Source organism: Phyllostomus discolor, chromosome 6 (assembly GCF_004126475.2).
Source record: "Phyllostomus discolor isolate MPI-MPIP mPhyDis1 chromosome 6, mPhyDis1.pri.v3, whole genome shotgun sequence".
Taxonomy (NCBI): Eukaryota; Metazoa; Chordata; class Mammalia; order Chiroptera; family Phyllostomidae; genus Phyllostomus; species Phyllostomus discolor.
Window position 1 is genome coordinate 129,398,941 of NC_040908.2, and position 12,515 is coordinate 129,411,455.

At 45.8% G+C, this 12,515-nt stretch overlaps 1 protein-coding gene across 10 annotated transcripts in view; it reads right to left on the reverse strand.

Moving 5' to 3' along the window:
• IRAG1 (inositol 1,4,5-triphosphate receptor associated 1) overlaps window positions 1-12,515 on the reverse strand; it is a 115,669-nt gene that overhangs the window by 19,396 nt on the left and 83,758 nt on the right. For 9 of the 10 annotated variants that reach the window (XM_028517397.2, XM_028517392.2, XM_036029022.1 and 6 more), the window contains 6 exons: window positions 11,278-11,308; window positions 9,782-9,922; window positions 8,627-8,758; window positions 5,274-5,415; window positions 2,070-2,119; window positions 1,428-1,535 (listed from right to left, as the gene is read on the reverse strand). In XM_028517397.2, the coding sequence (XP_028373198.1) occupies window positions 1,428-1,535; window positions 2,070-2,119; window positions 5,274-5,415; window positions 8,627-8,758; window positions 9,782-9,922; window positions 11,278-11,308 (604 nt within the window). The remainder of the gene's footprint in view (window positions 1-1,427; window positions 1,536-2,069; window positions 2,120-5,273; window positions 5,416-8,626; window positions 8,759-9,781; window positions 9,923-11,277; window positions 11,309-12,515) is intronic. The other variant, XM_036029023.1, reaches the window with a different exon arrangement.

A 12,515-nucleotide genomic window follows, 5' to 3' on the forward strand; every position in this document is an offset into this window, starting at 1 on the left:
GATGATTTGGGAGTTTATGTTGATTTCAGAAATGATTGAAAAGTTCAAGGCAGGAGGAGGTGAAAGAAGTTAAGAGTTATTGCTGCCTATCAGCACAACAGAGCTCGCATCGACTTTGCCTATTGCTTTCGCAATCAGATTGTTTCCTTGTAGATTACGGCTAGTGGTGAGCAGGGGCACCAAGAAACAACTGGAGAAGAATCAGAAGTTTTAGATAGGATTAACTAGATTCACAAAAACCTGGGGTCTGGAAAATGTTATATAGGAACTGTCTTTGTGTAAAAAAATTGAAGTGGATTTTTCTCTGATTATAGGTAAAACATTCTTACTATAGAAATATAAAAAGGCAGCAAGAAGATAAAAATCACCTGTGGTTTTATCACTGCCTATACACAACCATTATTATTTTACATATATGCTTCCAGAATTTTCTGTCTACACACAGAACACCATTTTTTAAAAAAAAACTACACAACAGAATTATACTGCATATACTGTTTTAATTGCTTTTTACTAATAATTATGAATTTTTTCATGTCAATAAATATAGGGTGGGGCAGAAGTAGGTTTACAGTTGTGAGTACATGAAACAGTTTATTCATGTATTATTAATTATTATATTATTTTCCATGCAACTATAAACCTACTTTTCCCCACCCTGTATTTACATTCTTTTTTGAAAAATATTTCATTTATTTGTTTTTAGACAGAGGGGAAGGGAAGGAGAAAGAGGGGAAGAGATGTGTGGTTACCTCTTGTGCACCCCCCACTGGAGACCTGGCCCGAAACTCAGGCATGTGCCCTGACTGAGAATGGAACTGGTGACCCCTTGGTTCGTAAACTGGTGATCAATCCACTGAGCCTCACCAGCCAGGGCTGTATTTATATTCTAATCATTATTTTTAGCAACTACATAGAAACCCTTTATAGGGATATCCATAATTTATTTAAGTAATCTCTTATTAATGGACATTTGAGTAGTCTCCAGTTTTTCGTTTTTGTGTAACAATGTTGCAACGGATTGAGGCAGGATCATATTGGGTTTCAAGAATTCAGGCTCCAGAATCAGAGAGCCCATGGTTCAAAGCTCAACTCTAGTGTTATACAGTGCAGCCTTCAGCTGCTTGAGCCCATTGCAGACAGGGACAAAATCGTGCCTACCTCAAAGGGCTGAGGTTTGAGCGTGAAAAAGGAGACTGCTTTTAAGCAACGCAGCACCTTGCTCAAAGACACTGAGCAAGGACCTTCTAAGGTCAGTGGGGAGACGTGGAGCCTGGTCTATATTGAGAATTTTAAGCTCACAGTCCAGAATCTGTGCTGGGAATGTCCTCACCGTGTTGACCCTGCCGCCATCTAGGTCACCCTCATATGAGTGAGCCTGAGGGAGAGGTCAAATCAGCCCAGCAGGCAAACATCACCATACTCACCAGGGCTGGTAAGGAGGGGATGGGTGATGAGCTTGCAGGCTGACTGGGCAGGTTCAGGGCATTAAACTTGGGAACCACGGCAACGCTGACCCTCCGGCGGGGCACGTTCTGTAGAAAAACAAGAGACCGGGCCCACTGTCATGGAGGGAGCAGCACCCACAGTTCAGAAAGACCCTGAAAATACCTAATTATTCCTAATGTTGTAATAACATTCACTGGATATTTGGGCTTCAGGGTGGTGATGGTGTTGGGAGTTGGTGTGGAGAGAGTTGCCCAAGTAGACACAAATTTTCTGTTACTGGTGATGTCTCAACATGTTTCTATTTGAGTTTTTTAAGTCCTGAAGAAATGAAACAGATGTTAACCCCCAGTCTCTGGTTAACATCCTGGAGAGTGTATGGAAACAATAGCAATACCAAGGTTTATGCATCATTTCATGTTCATTTAAGGAATGAGACAGTTAGGAAAACCATGAGCGAGAGAAGGTTAGAGGGCGAGCTAGCAGGGGTGAGGAGTGGAACTAGAGACTGTCCAGAGCTTCTCTGCCACCCATGGATTCAAGAGTGAATGCTCTCCTGGGTGACTGTGGAAACTTCCGTTGTACTTCCTCTGGGAGCCCTGGTATTCCGTGAACACGCATACCTTTCCCAGAGTGAGGGACATGGACCGCGCTGTGCGAGGGACCCCGTCTTCTGCAACAGGAGGGAACAGAGAGGAGAACTCAGGTAAGTTTTCAGAGTAGGCTCCGGCAGGAAACGGACAGTCAAAAACTAAGTCAAGGTATCTACGGGCCGGAGGCCCCATTGTCATGCTCTTTTCAGATTCTGCCCCTATTGCATCACCACCTCTGTCACAGCGTGTACTTTTGGGGTCTGCACTTTCCCTATGAGGAAGGAGAAACTGTTTTTTACCTACTATAGACAGCCCAGGGCAACACCAGGCAAACTCCCTTGATTTCTTTCTCTGCTGTTTGGTGATTGATTTTTTTTCCTTGCCCAAGTTCTCTGTAAAGATGCAGTCCTTGGAAAGTCTTCACTTTCAGTGGGAGTCTCAGAGTCAGCTCTCTGGGTGTCCTACGCCTCGTCTCAGACAGCATGCAAGTGCAAAAGCCCGCACCCAGAGAACTGAGGCTGACTCCGTCCCAAGGAGGCTGCAGGGTCAGCTCGGTTTCAGTTCCCTTTTCTTTTCTTGTGTCTGAGTACTTCAATTTCTTTTCTTGTAGATTCAGCTAATTCTTTTGGACTATGGTTTGCTTTACTTTATCCAGCAAAAAGTATTTGTGGTCAAAGGGTCTTAAGTTTTCTAGTCAGCCAAAATAGCAGAACCGGAAAATATTCTTCATATATGAAGAGTTCATATGCATGATTAAAACACCAATCTTACAAGTGGGCAAAAGACATAAGTAGAAAATTTATGAGAGTAGCAATATAAATGTCCAGTGAACATTTGAAATGGTAAACAATACAAATTAAAACTATGAGATGAGGTACAATTTTGACCCATCAAAGTTAAAGATAGTTTTAAATAGAAAGGGCAGGAATGCCAGTGGCAAAATGAATTGAGCATTATTGTAACCCAGTAAATGGAAATATCATTGGGTTATTAGAAAATAATTTGCTTTAAGAGCCTGATAAATATGTCTTTCCCAAGCTAGTATTTTTACTTCTAGAATCTATCTTATGGAAATAATCCAGAAAGTAAACAATCAACATGTTTTATATTTAGAAAAATATAGGTGTTATTTTAGAAAAATAGATGCTATTTTTTCTTTTAAATGTGTATCACTTTTTTTGAAATCAGAGATATTTTTATTTCACTGTAGTCTTCAGGGTATCAGGCAAAGACAAGGATTGCTGGAAGTCATATAAAGACTTAAAAAATAAACTCCATATTAGGGAATGGCCATAGAGTATCTAATGGACACACCTGTTGGGGGAACACACCTGGTGAGTGGACACACCTGTTGCATGGGTGCTGGCCCCTCTGCACCAGCCCAAGCTGAGCTGTAGCTTGGAAAAACAGTGGAGTGAGAACAAATGACTGAAAGCCACTTGTTTACCATTCGAGACTCAGTGACTGTCTTGCTTCTTCCTGTAAGCACGTTCTCCTCGCCCCAGATCGAAGGTGGGGCTGTGCAGTGTGCTCCCACGGAAGTCTGCTTACTTCTGGCCCAGTACTGGCTACACTGCTCTGCCCCACCCCCCACAGGGTTGGGAGCTCTCTGTGGTTTGGAGGTGTGTGCCCTTGACTTCTGTTTTCCCGTATCTCGTGGGCATACCAAAGGTGCCCAATTCTACATCGGTAGAATGAATAGGTAACTGCTCGTTTCATAAATCTTGGCTAATGTTGTTCATAGTAGACATTGAGCCTTGCAGGACAATAATGCGAGGGCCCATGTATTAGGATTCCTTTGATGGCAACTTCCCCAGCTTCCAACCCTGACAGACAGCGGCTTGTTAGAGGCCCAGATGCATGTGGGTCAGGGAACCTAGCTGCCAAGATCCAGAGCAGACAGTCTGGAGCTGGGAAGCGTCACTGATATTCCCCAGGAAACTTGTGAAACCTCCTGTTTATAAAGGTTTCTCCATCTGTTATCGTTTCTGCACTTTCCCTTCTCCTGCTCTTGGTAACACGGATGTTTGCATTCCATGGGATTCCTGTCACTGAAGTGTCTGTTTCTCCTGCTAACACACGGTCAGCAGCCAGAGCCCCGACCCTGGCAGCTCCCAAGGAGAGGGCCTGTTCCAAGGCACCATCCTCCTCCTCCTCCTGGACCACTTCAAGGCCTGCTGACCGGGCTCTCCGTCCCTCAACGGCCACACTCCCCGCATGCATTACCTGCTCTGAAGCCAGGCAAATCTTCTAAAAGTACAACGTGAAAATGTCAAGTGATGTCAACTCATCAGTGACTCCTCATTGCCTAAGGGACAAAGGCCTGGCATGTGGCCCTGGCTTATCAAGTCTCACCTTCAACTTGTCATTTTCAAAACCCAGCACTGCAACCACATCAAACGGTTTCGTATTCTTCCTGTCCCAACCCCACACGCCTGTACGGGCTGTTGACTCCACCTGGATGTATTTCTCTCTTTGGCCTGGAGAACCCCTATTTTTACTTTAAAATACTGCCCAGACATCATCTCTCTGTAAAACTTTCCTTGACTTCCTCACACAGAATCAGGTGGCCCCTCCACTGTGCTCCTATAGCGATTTTATAGAACATTTTTAAAGTAGTGTATTTCTTTAAAACATTTGTCTTACCCATGAGGCTGCTAGTTGTCTCAGCAACATCTCCTTTCGCCAGGCTCTCACCCCACCCCCACTGCCCAGACTCTGTCTCTCACTGGGACAGTTGCAGAAGCAGCCTCTCGGGATTCCTTGTCTCTGGCTTTGCCCCAGGGATGTCCTGGCCTTACCATAGTCAGAGGGAACCTTCTAAACTCCATATGGGATCAAGCCATTTCCCTGACTAAAATCCCTAACACTTTTGAGGGTAAAGTCCAAATTCTTCAGTACGTGCAGCCTAAAAGGGTGCCCCAAAGCACAAAGGGCCCGGGGTCCCTCATTTCACAAAGTAGAGTGGGCTTGTGGGCTTCCTGTAAGTGGTCAGATGCTCTGGTTAATTGTGTCAGAATTCAGGAGGTACTTTGGGGCCATTCACGTTTTCTGGTCCCAGGCCCCCAGGCTCACGGGAGCAGCTGCTGCGAAGCCCCTGTGGGCAGCACTGGGCAGGGGCAATGAACTTTGCTCAACCTCAAATAGGTCCTAGGGCAGCCCTTAATCTCAGCCTAGAGACATCGGGGACCCACAATGCAGCCGTAAGACGAGGGCAGGACCCTGGTTCCTTACCAGAGGGGCCGCAGCTGCGGCTTGAATTCTGATTCGCCAGTTTTTTAAATTCCATGAGCTCCGCATGGTCCTTCTCATACGTCCTCTTCAGGTTCTCCACATACTGCATCATCACCTCTGTTGCCTTTGACATACGCTTTTCCTGCAGAGAAGGGTAGCATGAACACCCTGGCATTTGGGGTGAAAGAAAGGCTCATTGGCACTTGTTGGCACTGAGTGAGGCTCTGGACTGAGAGAATCAAAAGGATACAGGGACCAATCAGGCGTGAGTGACTCTTCCTTCTAAGAGTTTGCTGTCCACCATGTAAGCTGAGAGGGCCTCAGAGTTACCTGCACTCAGAGAATAAGCACAAGCACTGCCACAATGCCTCAGGGGATGACAGGTGGGCGAGTGTCAGCTTGTGTCAGGGAGGCCTTGTGGAGATGGAGTGCAGTGGCTGAAGGGGTGTGGGCACCACCTGCACATTCAGATATGGACAGAAGGGACAAAGAGCACTCAGGACAAAAACTCCAAGAGCAAGGGTCCGGAGACAGGAAACCATAGGGCTTGCATCTAGGTAAAGGGTTTATTCCTCAAACAGGAGTCCTTTGGAGAGCAAAAGGGAGTGCTATTAACAATCATGCCAGGACCAAAATCTACCTATAAGACCTGAAACAGTAAAATACATAGAAGAAATGGAGGTAGTAAACTTAAGGACCTTGGTCTTAGGATTGTATGAATTTGACCCCAAAGGCAAGGTAAGTAAAAGCAAACAAATGAATAGTTTACATTAAACTGAAAAGCTCTGCACAGCAAATGAGACTGTCAACAAAATAAAAAGGCACCCAACCAAATGCAAGAAGATATTTGCAAACAATACCTCCAGTAAGGGGTTAATACCCAAAATATGTAGAGAACACATACAACTCAACAACAAAAAAAACAAACAGTCCAATAAAAAAAATGGGCAGAGGACCTGAACAGACACTTCTTCCAAGAAGGCATACAAATGGCCAACAGAATGTGAAAAGATGTTTAACTTCACCTGTTATAAGGAAAATGCAAATCAAAACTGCAATGAGATATACCCTCACACCTATTATAGTGGTTATTATCAATAAGATAATAAATAACAAGTATTGGAGAGGCTGTGGAGAAAAAGGAGCCCTCATTCACTGCTGGTGGAAGCGTAACTTGTTATAGCCTATAGGGGAAACAATACGGAGGTTCCTCAAAAAATTAAGAATAGAGTTGCCATGTGACCCAGCAGTACCTCTTCTGTGCATCAACGCAAAAATTTGAAAACATTTAGTCATAAAGATATATGAACCTCTATGTTCATTGCACTATTATTCACAGTGGCCAAGATGTGGGAAAAGTGAGTGTCCTTTAATAGAGAATCAGATATAAGAGATGTGGTACATGTACTCACACACAAGGAATACTACTCAGCCACAAAAAAGGATGAAATACTTCCCTTTGCTATAACATGGATGGATCTTGAGAATGTCATACAAAGTGAAATAAGTCAGATTAAAAAAACAGGAATCATATGATTTCACTCAGATGTGGGATATAAAACAGAAAGCACAAATGAACAAGCAACAATTCATAAGTACAGACAACAGTATAGTGGTTACCAGAGAAGGAAGGTTACCAGAGTGGAAGAAGATGATAAAGGGGGTCCTGTATATGGTGATGGAAGGAGACTTGACTTTGGATGGTGAACACACAGTGTAATAGATGATGTGTTATAGGATTGTACACTTGAAACATATAATTTTATTAACTAATGTCACCCCAATAAATTTAATAAAACTTAAAAAGAATTATGCTGGGACAATAGGCAAATACCAGGACTGTCTGGAAAGCCAGGAAGTGCAGGGCACCCCACTTACGTAGGGATCAGCAAGCAGCTGGGTTTGTTCACAGGAAGCAAAGGCAGCTAGGGCAGGGTTATGAAGGGCCTCGTCTTAAAGTAAGTGGGTGACAGAACCAGGCCGCAGGTGGAAATCAGACTGATGGGAGTGAGACTGGAGGCAGTACACTGTGCCCGAACCAGCCTGGTGGAACTAGAGAGAGACGAGGGCTGAGACTCGGAAGCTGGGGGAGGGGGAGCCATTTGGAGAAGGCTGAAGGCTGAAGTGAGCACCACTCGGGGGCCTCAAAGCATGTTTGGGAGAGCTGTACAGATAAGAACATTTCCTCTGCTTATACCCTTTGGATCCCTCAGAGAGTGCAGGCTAGAGCCTGACTGCCCACAGAGAGACATGCTCAGTGACCATGACCTGGAAAAGTTCTCCACAGCCATGAGCTGAGACCAGCCACTTCCTTTGAGCTCTCCCTTTGTGGCTGACTCCAGCTGGATTGACTTCCTGGGTGCTGCTGCTGAGTCAGGTGTTTTCCCCCCAGAAGATAGAGGGGTGGGACAGCCAGTGGCTGTCCTTCCCTTATTCTGTAAGACCTGCTTGGGTTCCTGTGTCCCAGGAACACCCCACTGATGCAATCAGTGCAGCAGGACATAGGTCCAAGGTAACAGCGGTAGTGATAACAACACCCAGCATTTTGCAAGTATGACAGAAACCCTACAAGGCAGACACTACCATCGGCCACATTTCACCGCTGGAGAAACTGGAGCACAGAGAGTTGGGTAACTGGCCCAGGGCCGCACAGTGAATCCTGGTGGAGACGAGACTGGACCTCAGGCAGTCTGCTCCTGCGACACTGTTTGGGATCAGGGCGGTGCTGTGTGTGCTTCAGGACTTTGAAGTGGCTGGGAGGGAGTCCGATCTGGGCCAGCACCCCAGCCCTGCCACTCCTACTGCTATCACTTTTCTGAGACTTCCTGTCTTCATCAGGGGATAGGACATTTACTTTAACAGTGTTGCTGAGAGAATTGCATGAAACAAGGCAGTTTTTCCTAATGCATGTTGGCCAAGTACTTGTTCCATGGGACTTGAACAGGTATTTTGTGACAAAGATAAAAGGAGTGGTGGTGGTTCTTCAGTCAAATACATTTGGGAAATATGGCAGTAAACTTAAACAGGCTCTCTGCTGTAAGACTACTCAAAGGCTTGATTATTCCAATGTGCGTTAGGAATCTCTAACAAAAGAAGGGAGTATGCAGTAGTTCTCACACTTAGGTGTACACAGAAAGTTTTCCAAAAGAGCTCTTGAGGGTTTTTTTTGGTCCACCAAAAAACAACAACAACAACAACAACTCTGAATAAAACCACAATAATGTACATAGGCTGCCTGGCACAGAGGAAGCCTTCAGTAAGTGGTGCCTGTAGTTGTTACTGTGTGCATGATCGCTTTAGTTGCTGTGGGCAGAGCAGAGCCAGTCAGTGGGCTGGGAGCTGCAGGGGCTCACCTGGCGGATGGCCCCCACCATCTCAGCCCGGCTGGAGAGGCGGGCGGCCAGGCGGTGCAGGACAGTGATGTCCTCCAGCAGCTTCTGGTAAGTCTCCCGGTGCTCACAATGCTGCCAGAGAGAAGCTGAAGACTGAGGAGTGAGAAGGAATATCACCTGAGGTCCTCACTGGATGAACCCTGGTTCCCGTCCTGTCTGAAAGGAGTGGCCTCTGCAGGGCCGGCTACAGCTTCTTCTGGGGATTAGAGAAGCCCAATGTGGACACTCTATAATAGAGGGGACCCCCCAAAACTGGAATTATCTTCTGGAGAGCAGATCCCCTGTAGTACAGGCTTCCCCTGCTACATGAGTGTTCTAGGAACCCATCTGTATCAGTGCACCAGCTGGAGTTGTTGTGAGAGGCTGCATTCAGCTTCAGTGAATTTTTTGTGAAGACTCTTTCAATTCATTTACCCATTTCACGATGGGTGATTTACAAGCACACCTGCCCACACTGCACTGCATGTTCAGCAGTTTTTGAACAAAAACAACATGACCCCAAGCCTATTCACCCAGTCTCACCATCACCCTGAGCAACTGTTTTTATTTCCCCAGATGAAAAAAATCCTCAAAGGGAAATATTTTGCAGATGTGGAAGAGGTAACACAAAAAAAACAGCAGAAGCACTGAAAGGCATCAAAATCAACAAGTTCAAAAACTGTTTTGAGCAGTGGGAAAAAAATCTCAATAGATGTATTGCATCAAATACAGAGTACTGTGAAGGTGACTGAAGTTTAAACATGTGAGAATAAATACGTAATTTTTTAAAAATAAATTCCAGGGTTTTTTGGGTCCCCTCTCATGCTTAGTGGACTAACTGAAGGGACTCACATCTAGGCCTCTGGTTCCCAAGGAGCTCCTTTTGCCATCCCAGCCCCCACCTGAGGAGCTCCCGAGGGCTCACAGGGTTCACCCACTGTCCTGAGGTCACCCAGGCCTTCAGGGTCTCTGCCTCAGCTCTTCCCAGCACTCTGAGGAAGACTGTCGGGCTCAGGGCATTGGCCTGATTTCTCATTTCGGGAGATGCTGCTTGGTGACTGAGAAAAGCAGGACCCCCAGCATAGCCCTTGGAGAAGCCCCTCCTCTGAGCGGTCCCCAGTCAGGACCCACAGTTACCGTAATGGAAGCTTTGAAATTTTCCAGTTCCTTCTCGGTGTTCTCTTCCGTCAGGTTGCGTTCCCTTTCAGCCTGGTTAATTCTAGATTCCAGGGTATAGCTGTCATTTCTAAAGGCCAAGGACAGTTGTACAAACACGTTCTGTTGGGAAAAAGAGTATAGGAGAGGTGCTAGGAGGAATTATTGCAGAGAACATGGCCGCAGTGCAGGTGTGTTCCTTGCATGAGCATTTTACATCAGTTCCTGGAACCAGTCGGCAAAGCAGCTGTGTACCTGTGAAACTCCTTTTACAGTCAACTACACATAGGATGGTGGAGTGGTAACCTGAGGCCCATGCTAGGGCCTTCCCAGGACCCGAAGACCAGTGCATTTTACTGAGGAATAACAACAGAAGAACACTTGGCTTTTCCCTGAACTTCAAGAAAATAACATCCTGTATTTAGGTTTAGATAAACTTGGGCCAACACATCTGATTGTGTAAGCAGTTTGGAGTCATGCAAGGATTTATTACACGTAGATTTTGGAGGTTTCACATGAAACTACTGTAAAGAAAATTTGAGATGTAAGGCTTGTTGACTTAAAGCAAACTTGAACTAGCATCTTGTCTAAGTATTCCAAATGCTCCATTGAAAGCAGCTTTAAGAGCTGCCACGAGATTAAGTAAGGCCAGGTACGATCCCAGCAGGAGCTTTCTGGAACAAATATTCCATGCCAAAAATGCAGCCTGTATGAATGAACTTTGAAAGGTGGTATTGATCAGACATGGAATTCCTGGAATAATAGGAAACTACTGGGGAGAAACTAGGGGAAATAGATGCACTACATAGGAAGGAAGCAATGGCCTTTATTTTATTTTTACAGCTTTCATTGCCCTGCCTGAGTCAAATGGAAGAAGATTTATACTGTTGGGCAGACACAACTCTGCCTGAGCTTCTGAAGTGCATGTAACGAGGCCCACATGGGCAGAAACCTCCAGACAGAGAACTGAAGGCCCTGAGTGGACCCAGTGATGGTGATGATGGCAACAAGGAAAGCTACCCTTCATTGAGCACCTACTATATCCCAGCAATGCTATGAGTTGTAGGCACCTTTGCTCACTTGCTCCCACAAAACCCTCTCTTATAGGAACTGATATGTCCATATATGGTTAAAGAGACCAAGACATCATTAACTTGTTCAAGGTGACACAGAGTGGCAGAGCCAGGATTCAAGTGTGGACTGAGTCCAAGGCCTGTGCTACTTCTGCCATGCTGAGCACTGACTGTGTCTGTATGCATCCGAGGATGGGAGCTGGCCCTGGTAAGCTGGCCATGGCCTGTCTACACCAAGGTCAGTGGGTGGAGAGTCTCTGTCTTATCCAAGCCTCAGTCCAGTTAAGTTTATCAATAATGCTCAACATTGAATGCTCTATATCTGGGTTAGCCCCTCGACGGAAGAGTAAACAGAGCCCATCAAGCCCAGGCTCCACAGTTTCATAAAGCACTTGAGTTACTTACCTCAACTTCCTTTTCAGTGAGCGGAGGGGCACTGTGAAAAAGAAAAGGCACACAAATGAACTTTATCCTGCCTACGAAATGCACAAAAAGGTGAACAAGCAGCAGACCGTGGGTTCCAGAAATGGAGTAAGCGGAGTTACTGAGATGGAAAAGGTTCAGGGTGGGCTTTGTGTGAGCTCTGTAATTGGCGAGATGTTCTACCAGATACTGACTCCTACGGAGGAAGCGTGGTGGGAAACATCAGACCCTGGGCCAGTCCTCTGCCAGGGCCCCTATTATCGTGACTTCGGACAAGTCATTTTCATCTCTCTCTGTTTGCTCATCTTACAGGAGTTTTATAAGGAATACATGGCATATGTACATATGTGTGTATACGTGCATAGGCATATATATTCATGTATGTATGATACCCACACATGTCTTTATGTATAAATGTGTATATGTGCATGTGTGTGCATTTACATGTGAATATTCATGACATCCACACTCAGGTGTTAGCTATTATGACTCATTCACAGGCTTGTTTGGGGACTTAATAAGAAAATACATGTGGTACATATTTATTAACTGTACACATCTAACCAGCCATTACTACTTCAGGGCTACCCATGCCTGCACAGCCTGACCCTCCTCCTGTCTCTAAGGATTGTGTCAAGGGTGCATGTGGGTCAAAGAATAAAAGGCAGGAAAGAGTGGCCAGAGCTTTTGTCCATAGCAAGAACCACTTCTGATAGCTGGAATCAGAGTCTGTGCAGGAGAGTCCTGGCTAGCACAGTGGCGTCATTCTGAGAGCTTCCCCATCGTGTGCAGTGCCCATAGCAAGCAGTTCTTGTACCTGCACGCACACCATGTTCCTGCTGCTGCAGATCTTGCTGGTGGCTAAAGCTAGCCCTGCTCTGAAACCCAGACAATGTAAATAATGCACGGGCCCTTTCCTGTGCTGGGCTGGGAGCACTGGGAGAGGTCCTCCCAGCGTCACAGGACTTGGCAACAGCATGTGCCATTCATAAGACTCTCAGGAAACACAGCTTCCTCCCTTTGACAGGTGTGGAGGAACCCCAAGAGCAAAGGTAGGGGTCAGCTATCTCAGCAAGTGCCTGATTCTCACCTCGACAAGTGACTGTGAGAGCCTTCCTGTCAGGATGAAGCAACAAGACCCCACGGCCAGCAAGTCAGCAAAGTACAGAGCACGAGATAAACAACTGCAAAGATGGTTGATGCTTACAATTCTTGTCACA